We start from the raw sequence: 14,723 nt of genomic DNA on the forward strand, positions 1-14,723 counted from the left end.
AACCTTTATGGAAGTTTTGATGGGATAGACACTTGAATCATTTTCTCTTCTGGTCTTGTGCTGAATTGCTGGGTAAACAATACGGCAGTGTCATGGATAGAGCTGAATTATAAGTAGAAATTTGTATGAGCTTGAGAAATTGAGATTGAGAATCCAATAAAGTACTACAGAGCTTGAAAAAAGTAGCTTTGTATTTTTAAAAGTTTGAGATTTGTCATTTTTCTTATTTTCACACTTTCAGGAAATATAAGTTTTCTAAATAAACTTCATGATAACTTTGAAGCATGCCTGGCCATGAGTCAGAATTACTTGCTTTTGTGTGTCTTGTTTTGTTTTGTTTTTATAGAAACAATGTGCTTTGATACTGATAAATAAGACTTTATGTCCTGCCATTTTTACATTTACTTTTTTATTTTAGAGAGAGAGAAAAACATTGATTTGTTGTTCCACTTACTTGTGCATTCATTGGTTGTTTCTTGTATGTGCCCTGAGTGGGGATTGAACCCCTACAACCTTGGCCTGTCAGGACGATGTTCTAACCAACTGAGCTACCTGGCCAGGGCCATGTTTACTGTTTAAACACAACTTAAACTTGATGCTACACCTAAATATATTCTGTAAAATGTAATAAAAATAGGGTAATTGAAATATAGTTCATATTTCTTTCTAGTGGAGTTGGGGCTGAATGAAGATGATGCATTTGCAAAGGGCCCTACGTTAACAGTGTATAAAGAATCCTTTGAGTCGCAGTTTTTGGCTGACACGGAGAGGTTTTATACCAGAGAGAGTACTGAATTCTTGCAGCAGAACCCGGTCACTGAGTATATGAAAAAGGTAAGCTTAAATACAGCACTCTATCTATGTGGACTTCTGTTAAGAGTTATTCCTGTCAAAGGAGTAGGAATAGGCAGTGTTGGAGTAGGAGTAGGAATTCCTAGTAGTGTAGGAGTAGGAATTCCTAGGCAGTGTTGCTGTGTGTGTCTGTAGTGCACGCAGACACTCCTGTTTTGACGGGGCTTTCGTAGAAGAGTCTGATCATCACAACTCCGTGCTGTCACCCCTGTTCTGAGGGTACAGCCACAGTAGTTGTATGACTTGTGCGGTTTGCACTGTCCCTCCTAGAATGTATCTCGACATCGTGTGCAAGCCGCAGTCTCACCATGTCAAGAGAAAATACGTTTTTAACAAGTAGTCTCAGATCTGCAGACTTAAGCTTCACTTTTTTGCTTCCAAACTATCCCCTAAAACTCTGTGGCTCAGCCTTCAGTGTGTGTTAGAGGAGAGGCCATCCTGATGCCGGAGGAGCCCAGTCCTCATGCGGAAGGTTCGGCAGGTCTGGGTCGTGGAGCCGTGGAGCCGTCTCCTACCGGGTAGTGTCGCGGTGAGGTTCCAGGACGGCTGCTCTTTGTCCTCTTTCTTTGGGGCTCCAGCCATCCTAGATTTTTGCTCTGAGGGATGACCCGGGTCAGGAGTCAGCAAACTGTCTACGGAGGGCCAGGCAGTAAATGGTGTAGACTGTCCATCTTGTGGTCCCGTGCAGCTGTTCAGCTCTGCACTGTGGTGCCCACACAGCCACGGCAATACCTGCCCAGGTGGGATTGGCTGTGTTCCAGTACAACTTTACTTTCCTCCAGGCAGGTTTTGGCGCACCGGAGATGTACAAGATTTCCAGGGAGTCTAGGGCTGACGGGCCTGGCGTGTGCTTCCCCCCTGGTGCTCCGTTCAGCCAGGCTGCAGACTCTCTTCCCACACACTGAGCTAGAACGTTAGTAAGTCGCTTCCTCAGAGCAGCAGCTCCCTCTCACCACGGCAGGTCCCGCCCACTAGTGCGGCCCTTCTGCGTCCATTGCCCGGTAGGAGATAGTGATGATCAGCGGGCCTTAGAAGCTGGAAGTCCTTGACGCACAAATTTTTGGTGTCTCAAAACCTACCAAAAATGAAACTCTTCAGAAGTGTGGAAGAGTAACAGTTCTTTGTGTATGTTTATGCTTAAGCTAGCTTTTGTATGCTGACCTGGAACCTAACCAGCTCATTCAGACTTTCAAACAGCTGCCTGACAGACAGACTTTTGAAACCATCTGTTTTGAATCTTAGCATTGCCTGTCATTTCATAAATAGGACATTTGTTGAACTCTGTCATTTATGTTGAGTCTTTTTAAATGGGGCATGTTTTAAAAGTGAGGCCTTTATCGACTGGCCAAGGTACACATCACTGTAGTGAGCGAGCCTGTTCTTCCCATGGACATGGCCGTGGGCCGTGGCCCTGTCAGTGGCCCGCCCTGAGGAGCAGAGGAGTCCCCGGTGCAGTGAGCTCAGCTTGTTAGGCCAGAGCTCCACAAGCACTCCAGAGCAGGGCGGCTGTTTGCAGAATCAGGCACGGAACCAGCAGCAACGAAACAGTTCTGCTCTTGCCTACACGCAAAACTGGCTGAGTCTAGCTTTAAATCCACTTTTCCATTTACTAGGGGCTTGGTCTTAACCTGTTCCTCAGATGCTTCATCTGCAAAATGGGAGTGATGAGCTATTATAAATGTACGTGTTACACTTGGCAAAGAGCAAGCATGATGTGCTGGGTATTACACTGCACATTGTTCAGAACCTCCAGTGTGTCTGAGGGTGTGCAGAACCGCAGGATGATGGGGGCGGGGGGGCATGGTTTATTCAGTAACCTAAGGGGAAAGTGTATTTATATTCCAATGTTCTAGTGGAACATAGAGTACAGACTCATGAACAACACTGAGATCAAAAAGATGTATTCTGCTTTCGCAGCAACTGGTACTAGTGCCCAGATTCTCTGGGGGTCTCTGCTCCCTTTTCTGCGTTGTCAGGAATCTTCGAGTGGAAACACTTCTCAAGTGAGCGAACGGCACTAGGCCTGGGCCCCAGCAGTGTTGTGACTCATCTCACCGTCTCAGGTCCTGGAGACTAGTCCGAGCTACTGAAAATCTGTGTGACTCCTAGGTTTCTAATGGCATTTAAAACGTTTGAAAAATAACATGCTTTCATTAATTTGCTTACCTTTTTTGTCTGTTTTTTTTCCATTTGTTTTTATCATGAACTGATTCTAGTAGCATTAATAGGGACAGTCTTTAATTGCTTAATTTTTAGTCGTTTTGAACTTCATCTTGGTATTTTCATGCACTTACTGCCAAGTCCAGTGACAGTCAAGAGCTTGACCTAAAAACAACCAAGGATGTAAATGGCCATCCTTCCAGAAACCTACTAGTACAACACCTGGGGCCCAGCTTTCTTTCCCTGTGAGTGAAACCAGTGATTACCGAGGCCTCTCTGGCCTTCAGGGTACCAGTTACAGCTCCCTCCCCTCCCGGCAGCTTCAGGAAGAGTCTGCAGCATGCGGCCTCTGTGTGCAGACCACCCAGCGGCGAGCACGTGCCCCAGTGTGAATCGGCCTTGTCTGGGAAGCGGTCAAGTTTGTTGCAGGAGAAGGAGTTTTTAAGAGAGATGAGTTTTTACTGCCGAAGATGATTATGTTCATGCAGGAAATGATTTAACTTAGAAAAAGTGGCCCTTTGGGTTTGCACACCCTGTGTTTCATCTGCTTTATCTCCTGAGGTGTGTTGTGCTTAATGCAGCATTAGATGGCGAAGCAGCAGGCCCTTCACCTTGGACCTCTGAGTTAAAGCACATAAAAATCTCTTACTACGTTTTAAAATAACTTTGTAACTGGGGAAAAATGTGCAATAACCGTAGACTTTCTGGGAAATATAAGTAAAATAAGGTTGTGGCACTATTACTAAGTATGTATACTAAACCAAACTGGAATAACGCTGTGGGGCTTTTGCAAGCTTTTTTAAGATTTTACTTATTTTTAGAGAGAAGGGAAGGGAAGGAGAAAGAGAGGGAGACAAACATCAATGTGTGGTTGCCTCTCACGCATCCTGTACTGGGGACCTGGCCCACAACCCAGGCATGTCCCCTGACTGGGAATCGAACCAGCAACGCTTTGGCTTGTAGGCCGGCACTCAGTCCACTGAGCCACACCAGCCAGAGCTGTAAATTGTTTCTTTTCCTTTTCCATGTTTGTAATGTGGCTATACTTGCTGATTTTTCAGAGATCAGTAATATGTTAAGGATATTGACCTTTTGATAACTACTACAGCTATTTTTCAAGTTTATTGTTCACCAGTAACTATTTAGGTTTTAATCTAACTTCTGTAGTTTAAACAGTTGTCCCTCTGTTACTAATTGTTGACAGTTGCCAGTTCTAATTGTTTTTTTTTTTATTTTATGTTTTCTTGGCTCTTGGATATTCTTCCAGTTGAATTTTTCCAGATTTCTCCAAAATTACACCAAATTTAAAAATTGTTTTGGAGACTATTGGCATTTTTATAATGAGCATATCATTTCTGTCTCTTCTTTCAAATCATGTGACTAATTTCAGATTATCACTAAAACATCTTTTGCTTTAGTAATTTAGTGGTCACTCAGTGATACTTGACACCACACCTGTCTCTGGTGTGATGTAAAATTGAGATGCACAAGTAATCCATTACATTTCAGAGGTGCATATGTAATGATTGGCAAGAAATTGGCCATAATGGTCTTTTATTTAATTTTTTTAAAAATCTGATCACCAGTAATCACTTTCACGCGGACATTTCGGGAATGAGTTCTAGCCCAAATAGCTGCCAGCCGCAGCAGTGGTCCTTGGCGCTGCGCACGCAGGACGGGCCCAAGGCTGTGAGAGTGTCAGGTAGAGGGCTCCCCGCAGGTGACACGCTGCAGGTGACATGCTGCGTGTCGGGAGGAAGGACACTGGGCGTTGCGACTTCGTCCAGTCGTTTAGAAAGGAGGTTAGTGGGAAGTTTGTGGTGCAGAGAAAAGGAAACACACCAAGGACCCCTTAAACACAGCTGGCGTTCACCCTCAGATCAAAGAATCCCTCTCTCCTTTTTTCTCAAATCGTGTTTTGTCAGAGCGGGTCTGTGAGTTTAGTTTGCCGTTCTTTGAGTCACAGTTCTTCTCAAGTGAGTCCCGTCCCCCCAGGCAGAGGCGCGCCTGCTGGAGGAGCAGCGGCGGGTGCAGGTCTATCTGCACGAGAGCACCCAGGACGAGCTGGCGCGCAAGTGCGAGCAGGTGCTCATCGAGAAGCACCTGGAGATCTTCCACACGGAGTTCCAGAACTTGCTGGATGCCGACAAAAACGAAGGTGAGCCGCTCTGCCTCCGGACCTGCGGGGGTTTATTGCCATCTGTGGTTCTGAAGGTGAAATTCTTGACTCAGAGTTAACGGCATTATGAACACGAGTCAGTTTTTGAGATATTCGTGTGCATGCACCTTGTTGTGGATTGATCACAGACCCTGGGGGAGGTGGCTTTGGGGAGGAGCATCTTTTCAGTTTAGTTTGAAGTACAACTTGTTGTGTGACTTTAACATTAAGGTAGTGCTCCTGGTTTTGTTTTTTGAACATTTTTCTTTTGAAAATTCTTCGAGATAAAAAGCATTTCTTTTGTATTTCTCTTATCCCTCCATGTTTTACTGGGGTGTATTAGGAGATCAATAAAAACATGGATTTGGGATTTTTCTTCCTTGGCGCTCATAAATTAACATATGCCATACATACAATAACTTGTGGCTCTTTTATGATTCATTGGCTTGTATAGTTGAGATGGATATTTGTATCTCCTTAAACTAATCTTTTCAAATATATTTGTGAGCACCTGTTACATGCCAGGCATAGATTTAATCCCGATGCTTAGGAAGCAGTAGGTATTTCCTGATAAGATTTTTTTTCTCTGCTGTGCTAGTGGGTCCTCACAGTGAGAGGAAAAGTAAAACTTTAGTAATACATAATTTTTGTTAGTGCCCGCTACATACTCTATGCTAAATGCAAAATATTGCAATTAAGCCTAGAAACATGACTATTTTATTTCAGGGTATTGTCCCTCTCGGGCTAAACACACACTTGTGGGGTGGGTGTGCAGAGTTTTACTCAGTGCGTAAAGGTGCTGCCTTTTTCTTTCAGATTTGGGTCGCATGTATAACCTTGTGTCTCGAATCCAGGACGGCCTGGGAGAGCTGAAAAAGCTTCTGGAGACGCACATTCACAATCAGGGCCTTGCAGCGATCGAAAAGTGCGGGGAGGCTGCGTTAAATGTGAGTGCTGTTCCGCAGCGCTGCGGCCGGGCCGGGCTGCAGGCACACGTTCTGTGTCTCTGTGCCCGGACTCAGGTGTGACTTCCGTTTGCCGTGTAGTTCCTAAAACCCACCCCACCCCGCCCCCGGAGAGAACCTTGTGTGGCTTTTTAAAGACAGTGCCCAGCACTGGGTAGCAAACACCTCCCAAAACTCTCCTTTGGCACTTCATAGGCAGTAAGGGTGTCATTTCTTTATACATTTATTCCTATGTATCCTCTATTACATTTTGCCCACTTAGAAGAGTCCACCTCAGGGAGAATAGGCCAGAGCCTCCTTGGAGCCTTGCCCTGGCCCTGCCAGACCCCAGGTGGGCCTTTTAGGGACGTTAACGGAGAACTGCCTTCCAGGTGAGGGTCGCAGGGCTGCTGGCCCTGGCGAGGCCCTGAAATGTGTAGCATTTCTCACCCACTTGCTCCGCCCCAGGGGTGTGTAGGGCATTCCTGCCAGGTCACCTGTGCGTCACGTAACGATGTTACACAGGAAGTATCACCCGTTTCTGAGACAGGTACGTTGTCTTCAGTCTTGTCCCTGTTGTGAACTTTAATTCTGGCTGTGGGGGACAACTACCGGAGAAGGAAATCTTCTGGGACGCAGTTAGTGCTGATGTCTGCCTCGGAGAACTCCTTGTCTCCCTGCCTTCACTGTGTTCTGTTATTTCTGACCACGCTCTCTCCTTTACTGTGTTTTTAGAAAGCCCTCTGCCCCTGCTGTCTGCCTGTGGGAGACTCCTTTTCCCCTTTCAGCCCTGGCGCTTGCTGCCTCGCTCGTTGCCACCTCTGTGAATTACCAGAGGGGTGAATGTAAATGCCTTCCTTTACGTTTATGAAATAATTTTATACCTACAAGGTGGAAGGGAGCTGGTGCAGCAGTGGGTTTGTGGGAAGAATACCAGGTTTTAGTGTAAGCCTAAGGAGGATGTCACAGCCGTGGACATACGGTGGTGCGACAGAGGAGCCGGCGAGTGCTGGCCCCAGCGCAGCCTGTCTGGGGTCAGACCCCAGCCCCCGCCCCTGGCACTGATGGGGACCTTCAGCAAGCTGCTTCTCCTGTCAGTGTGAAAAGAAGTGGACTAACAATAGTGAGGGTAGAGTTTCTGTGAGTAAAACGTTTGTAGCGTGCTTGTATCCTGACAACATCTCTTGTTTCCAAACTAAATGTCCCTTTTTAAAGGGCTTGGTAGACGCACGCACCCACACACATGTGATTTGGAAGGGGCTGGCTTGGTGAAGATGCTGTTTGCATAATGTAAGGTGTTTTCATGGCCATTAAATCAAAGGTTGGCCATTTGAGCAGAGAGCCAAGCATGAAAAGATTTAACTTTCCTCGAAGTCAGTTAGGGGTTCATCCTGTCGTTTCATGAGATGAGGATCAGAGGAATTCAGAAAAGCAAGGCCGGTTTTGCTTTTGCATGTAAACTGTTACATGTTAGAGGCATGAGGTTGGCCTCAGGGCACTCGTGTTCCAAGTGAATATGGTTAGATTAAAAATAGACACTCAATTGCCTTTTTTGTTTTCATAGAATGAGGGAGTATTACTTCTAATGTCTGTCTTTTTCAAACCAAAGTAGGGGCCTAAACTGGAGAGAGAATTGTTCTGTGATTCTCAAGTGCCACCGTGGTGTCTCATTTGGGCGAAGTCCGCAGCCTGCCCGACTCGGTCCGTGCGGCTTGTCTTTACTTCTTCGTGGCCAGTTAGGGCAGACGTCCGGCTTCTGGCCAAACTGCTTTTCTGTTTGTGAAAACTGAACCGTTAGCGGGCAGCAGCACAGTGAAACTATATTTACCGGCAGTTACATTTTACTAAAAACTAAGCCTTTAAATAATACTTTTATTATTTAAATGTCAGCAACTCAGGATCCTGAACTTAAAAACCAAAATAAAGATTTTCCCATGAAGAATAATTACATAAAAACTTAGTAAACGTGCACTGAGTTTGCCTTAACTTTCAAATCAGGCATTTCTTTAATGTTACTAATTAGAATTATTATTTCCATGAGAACTTTTTCTGCCAAACTCATGAGACTGGTTTTTTCTTTGTAAAATTTTTTTTCTTTATGAAAGCAAGTACTTTTATTTTTTCCAAAAGAAGTTTTTTCCCAAATTTCTGTCTTACTCTCTTTCAGAAAGTCTCAGTGGACTCCTAAGTGGCAGGGCCATCTGCTTGAGTGCATGGCAGCCCAGTCCCCGGGTCTGGGCCATGGCTGTGCCTATGTTCACCACCAGGGGAAGCCCTGCAACCTGCAGGGTCTTGGCATGTGTGTCTGTGCTTAGCCTGTTCACAGTAGGTGCTTAAACCATGTAAGAACGAACCAATATAGCTGCTAACCTGTAGGCATTAATTTTCATCACATCTGCAGTCAAATGCAGGAGGTATGTTGTAGCCTGAGCCATGGTCGTTTTCCAAAGCCCACGGATGCTAAAAAAAAAAAAAAAAAGCAGCAGGGATTTATTGGAATTAAGTAAACACACACACACACACACACAATTATACATAATCTTAGAAGGGATTTACTTACTTTGAGAGCACAGTTTTTAAGCTTGGAAAATGAGTGTGAGAGATACACCTGACTCCACGCCGAGTTTTTCATTACCACGCAGTTCCCTGGCACTTGGGTGCTATTGTCATTCCCTACAAAGAGCTTCGTGAATAAACTAAGTCAGGTTACAGGAAGGTGCTCCATCACCCTGTCTTCAGGGCGGACATGGGAGCAGCTAAGCAAGGTCCCCTTTGACACCGCTTCTTGACTCAGTGTCCCAGGCTGGCTGGGGCTGGACTGGAAGGCAGCTACAGTCAGTGGACTTGTGGGTACTTGGCTGTCCAGCAGGCCTCTGGTCTGAGGGGCGGCGCTGGGCTGCAGAGATGGAGGGCTGAGTTGTGAGGGCACATGTGCAGCTGGTGCCTGCAGAAGGGAGCACCCGCCCTGGGCAGTGCTCAGTCGAGTGCCATGGGAGAGCTCGGAGCACAGCCCTCAGCAGGGGGCTGAGGGGTGAGCCTGGGGCCTTACCAGCATTGGGGATCATTGGGGTTTGGATTGGGAAGCCGAGTCGGAGGTGATTATAAATGCCTGACAGTGGGCGAACTTCTGTCAGGATGAGCAGAGCAGCAGCAGGACTCAGTGCTCTGGCCGGTTTGTCCATCCAAGGGTCCCTTTCCCTGCTGGAGTGCAATGGCCCAGTCCTGACTTGAACCGTCTGTGGATGGAAACGGGGGCAGGGGTGACCCTCGCTGTGAGGAAATGAGCCCAGGAACCTCACGTTGGTGTCGAACTTGGCCCTGCTGGCGGGAGATGGGGTGCACGTCCATAAAATCATAGCCCATGTGGAGAGGGGGGATGAGAACACCCTAGGCTGTAGGGAGTTGATTTTACTATTTTTCATTTTGTGTGGTTGATAATTTTTTACGATAAAACACTTTTTAAAAACAGAACAAAGGAGATTACCAGAGTGTAGAAAAGGGAGAGGCAGCGTTAAGAAGTTGCTGTGGGCGGAAGAAGCCGTCTTGGAGGAGAGTCAGACTGACTGGTCGCACGGTGCGCGAGCAAACGCTGGCCGCGTGGACCGGGGCGGAAAGCACGGAGCTGAGTTCGTGAGCTCGTGTCCTCCTTGCCGTGGGGTGTGAAGGACGGTCATTTTCTCCAACAGAAAGAGTACTCAGGTGTCTGTTTTGGCCTGGGATAACCAGACTTTGCAAAGATGCGTTGTTTCCTGTTTGCATGAAGGGTGAACCCCTCTTTCTTTCATTTGTCAGGAAGGCTCTAATCCTTTCACAAGCAGACCAGCCCTGGCGATGGCTCCCTGTCCAAATCTGGCCTTACACCCCATGTCAAACTATTTTGGGTCCATCTTTGCCACGTGTTTCTAAGTCCTGCAGTGGCCCGAGCCTGGTTCAAGACCAGAGAGACAGCCTCTGACCTCGACTCTCACCACCTTCCCTGTTGAGATGGGCTCCTGCACGCTGACCTTCGGGGTACCGTTGCTTCAGCCACACCCGTCTTCCTCTCGGAGAAGCCATTGCTTTCCCTGGAAAGTCACGGTAGTTTCACTTTGAGAATTTAATATTTCTCCTCTGATCACTCTGCTGCCCAGTCAGCGTCGGGCCTTCACACTGTCAGGGCTGGGCCAAGGAGCTCGGAGCCATGGCGAGGGGCACAAGCAGCCAGGGTGTGACGGGGTGGGGCAGGCATCGGGCCCACGGTCTGTCCCTGAGGTCGGGAACTTGCTGACCTTGATCAGAATCTGCAGGTGAGATGCTCACGTTAAAGACTCATTAATTACGGGCCGAGACTGCGCCTCTCTGCGTTTGGTGCCCAGTGAGACCACGTGCCAGTGCTGATGGGAAAAGGCTTGTGCTGCTGCCGGAGAATTTAGAGGTGTGTTAGTCAGTCAGTGCGACTTCATTTCTCTCCTGTCCCTCCCCTCCTCCTCAGAGAAAAGCAACCTGGAGGTGAGACTGTTGGCGCCCCCATGCGGCCCGTGTGCCCTGCCTGGGGCGCTCTCCGACGGGCTGTCAGCCTGGCTGGACGAGAGGCGTGGCGATTCGGGTAGCTCTGGGTGCCAGCAGGCTCCTGTGGAGTGACCGGGTGGGTCTGTGCTGGTTTGGACAGGTGAGCGTGTCCCCTCCAGCCTGCTGTACCCAGTGTACCTCTGGTGGCAGGCAGTACTAGGATGTTACTGAGGGTCCCAGGTGGTCCTCAGAAGTCAGGTCATGCACCCACCGGCTCCCAAGGGGCCCATGCCCTCAGACCTCTTCATATGCGGTGCACCCCTCACTGTCTAAAATAGCATCAGAGAGAAGCTAAGTTCTGGGAGGCATCGTTCGCAGTGGGAATTGGTGGAATAAAAGGTAATAACACCATAATGATTGCATTTCTGAGTTGGCCACGTAACAGGCTTGGTGGGCACCGCTGCCCTAGGCACTTGGGGGGAGCAGTAGGCAGCATCTGGGCAGTCTTGGCAAGAGAGGCTGCCATTGGCCACGATTCAGCGATTGGCGCTCCAGTGGGGTTTGGGCCGTGCGTGTGCCAGGGCGCTCAGAGAGCTCCCCTGAGAATGCTCGAGACCGATGGAGGATCGGCGTTCACAAGGCTCCTCGACAGCAGAGTCTCCGTGGTGTAACCACCACCGGCCCCAAGAACCAGGAGGTCCAGGGTGACACGGGTGAGGGAAGTGGCCCGAGGCAAAACTGAAACCGTGGGAGCCACTGCCTGACTCCTGAGCCCAGAGGAAGCCGGGGAGGGTTGTAATAAGCATGAAACTGATGACATCAGATATCTGTTTTATTCATTTTTAATTGATTTTTAGAGAGAAACATTGATTGGTTGTTCCACTTATTTATGCCTTCATTACTCGATACTTATCTGTGCCCTGACTGGAGATCAAACCCACAACCTTGCTGTATCAGAGGACGCTCTAACCAGCTGAGCTGCCCAGCCAGGGTTGCCTCCTGCTTTATTTAAAAGAAACTGCTGCGTAGGACATGGGTTTCGAGGATGAAGGGGACTGTGAGTGTACCATTTAGGTCAGTGCCGCGGTCCAGATGGAGAGCGATACAGGGCTGGCCGGGGTTGGGCGTGGGGTGGAGAAGGGAGGGAGTCAGAGGAGACAGGCTGTGCAGTGGGCAGGCTTTGTGTTCAGTCGCTTGTTGAAGCTGGGTGGTGAGTATGGGGTGTATTTCACTATTCTCTGTGATTTCCGATATATTTGGGTTTTTCCCTAAAAAAATGTTGAGAGGAGAGACGTGGACGCAGAGCATTGGACATCGCGCCCTGGCATGTGTTGTCAGTTTGGCTCGGATATGCTTACCAAAATTCCAGAAGGAAAGAACTGGAAACGAGAAAACAGAGAGATGGAGAGAGAGCGATCCAGAAGAGGGCTGGGGCAGGGAGACTCGCTCACTAGGGCAGGTGTGGGAGCTGGTCCGGCAGGCACTGGCTGGGAAGGACAGCTGAGAGCCTGAGGGTTGGGTGGGTCCCCCGGGCGGCCCTGCACGACTGTTTCGCAGGCAGGGTGCTCCGTGTCAGACTGGGGGACGGGCAGTGGTAAGCAAACCAGTCACTGCTGCCTTCGTTTCTCACCCATCGAAGATTCACGCGTCTTCATTTTCTTGAAAATGCATTTGATCCAGCTGATCTCTCCCCTCCACTCCTCACCCCTTTCCCATTACAGCCGTGCCCGATGCCCTCGGAACCACCGTCTCGTGGTTGCTCATCTCACACCTTTGGAGTCCTCTCTCCTGGGCACTCCTGGCTGCCCCTTTCTTTAAACTCTCTCCTCTGTGCTGACCCACTGTGTGCCCATCTCCATCTGCCCTTGTCGGGCTCCCTGGCACCTTTGTTCTCTATCTCAGAGGCCAAAAGTTTCCTTCGTGGGTGCCATTCCAACCCCGACTTCTCACCAACTGGACTCCTGGCTGGGTCTTCTCCTGTCAGAACGAGAATCTTGAAAACGGAGTCTTAAGACTTCTATGCTCTTGGGGAAGATTTGTCTTTCCATGGTGAATTCTTTCCTGGCATTTTTTGAGATACTTTTATTTTTACACATCCTAAATCTGAGAAAAATTTATCAAGAAAATAGGGGAAAGCGTTGTAATTCTCCTGCCAGGACACAGTCAACACAGAAATTCCTGGTTCCGAGGAGTCCACTGATGATGGCCAGAGCAGGGGCAGGGCACTGGGGCGCACCGTGGGGGGGCGAGGGTCATCTCCACCCGTCCTCCTTGTAGGTGACACAGTGTGTGTGTGTATGGCCCCGTGCTGCTAGAGTGAGTCATTCGTGCAAATAAAATAAGTATTAATATGTTGATGTTCGTAAGATAGTTCATGTGAATCTGGGAGGCCGTGGGAGTGGTGTTCTAAGAAGTAGTAAGTTTTGGAAGCAAAACGAGTCTTTAAATTGGTGGTTTTGACCTGCAGTTTTTTTGTGGTGTGTTGACCTTGAGTGTCGTTTTACTCAAATGTGCCCGACGGCTTTTGCTGGCATTCTCTAGTGCTAGGGGTTTTGCCGGAGGCTAAAGGTCAGTGTCAGTACTTTTACAGAAAAACGTGAAAAGGAGAACGTGTGACTGTTGTGATGAAATTTGATGTGAGACCAGATAGCTATCTAAAATCTGAATTGGCAAAAGCATTATCAGTTGCAATGCAAAACCAAGTGAAGTTGGGCAGACACCGTTTCCACTGGTGAAGAAACAAGCGCGTGTGCAGTGTGACGCTCGCCCGCGGGGAGGCGCTTTGGGGTGTGCTCTGTGAGTGGGACGGGTCATGCTCACCTGAGAGACACACCTGGTGTCAGCTCCCAGTGTCTTAAGTGGTTTTTATTTTGCAATGATTGTGTATTAAGTTCCCTTTTAATGTGTTCTCTTATTAAACGTCTGTATCGGGTAGAGGCCGCTTCACACGTCAGAATTACCTTGTCACAATAAATTGTTCATAGTAACGGTAAACCTTCCATTTTTGTTATAACAGAAAAGCTCTGAAATTTATTGTAACTATCACGGAAAAGGGATTTACTTTTAATGGTTACTTAATGTTACTAAAAAAACAACTAAATAAAGAGTTACAAAAATGCACAATATTTAAGACTTGGGGAATTTCGGTTTCTCTTCTTGAACACTGAGGATTACTATCTGCCAAGAAATTGGGAACATTTGCAAACCATTTAATTTAAGCTCCCTGTGCCTCAGTTCTCGTGTTTTGTGTGGTGACGGGACTTCCTCCTCCTTGTGCTGTGTCACAGCCTCAGCTCTGCTGGGGCTCAGGGTGAGGCCGGGGCCTCTGACTCGTCCCACAGGCTCCCCCGGCCCGAGCTCCAGAGACGATGCTGAACCTGGGAGCCGGGCTCCCTGGCTGCTGCCCCCAGCTCTGCAGCCGCTTAACCTCTTGACCAGATGCTTCCCCATGACTTAGTTTCTTTATCTGTGGGGGTGCAGGGAGACGAGCTTGTGACCGGCCCGGTGTGGGCTTGGCACGGCTCAGCATCGGCCGCTCTGTTGCCATCATCGCCAGGTCTGTCTCCTTTGCCCGCTGCATGCTGTCTCCTCGTGCATCACGCCAGAAGCCTCCCCTGTGTCCGACATTTCCGTTCCCTTCCCTTCCCGTCATGATGGCCCTTGGTCCAGAGATTTCCCAGCTGCCTGCCTCTCTCCCGGGCCCTGGCCTTTCCCCTCTCGGTTCCCTTTATCTGCCCACGGAGGGCGGGCAAGTCAGCCCCTCCACAGGTCTGGCCCGCCCCAGTTCCTGCCTCCTCGGCCCACGACAGCATCCTCAGCACTGCCTGCCCGCTGACTGCTAGGTTACTGGTGACTGGAATCCAGAATATGAATTTTTAACAAAAATTAGCAAAGCAGAGCCATTCCTGTAGAAACTGTCACTGTTTCTCATACAAACTTGAAATTGGTATTTAATTTCAGGTGTGGGGAATATGTAGTATTGTGCCTGTGAACAAAATACCGTGCGTGCTTTGATGATGGGACCACAGCTCTTCTTAGTCCTACTTGGTGGCATCTGAGACGGCACCTCTGTGGCAGCACGGTGACACGCAGTTCACTCCCAGTAACCACCTCTGTTTGTG

At 48.5% G+C, this 14,723-nt stretch overlaps 1 protein-coding gene across 1 annotated transcript in view; it reads left to right on the top strand.

The window, feature by feature from the left end:
• CUL1 (cullin 1) overlaps positions 1 to 14,723 on the top strand; it is an 83,281-nt gene that overhangs the window by 54,763 nt on the left and 13,795 nt on the right. Inside the window, exons 7-9 of the mRNA XM_037035525.1 lie at positions 671 to 834; positions 5,008 to 5,170; positions 5,987 to 6,117. Of these exons, the coding sequence (XP_036891420.1) occupies positions 671 to 834; positions 5,008 to 5,170; positions 5,987 to 6,117 (458 nt within the window). The remainder of the gene's footprint in view (positions 1 to 670; positions 835 to 5,007; positions 5,171 to 5,986; positions 6,118 to 14,723) is intronic.

Source organism: Sturnira hondurensis, unplaced genomic scaffold (genome assembly GCF_014824575.4).
Source record: "Sturnira hondurensis isolate 20B ecotype Veracruz unplaced genomic scaffold, ASM1482457v3 Scaffold0022464, whole genome shotgun sequence".
Taxonomy (NCBI): Eukaryota; Metazoa; Chordata; class Mammalia; order Chiroptera; family Phyllostomidae; genus Sturnira; species Sturnira hondurensis.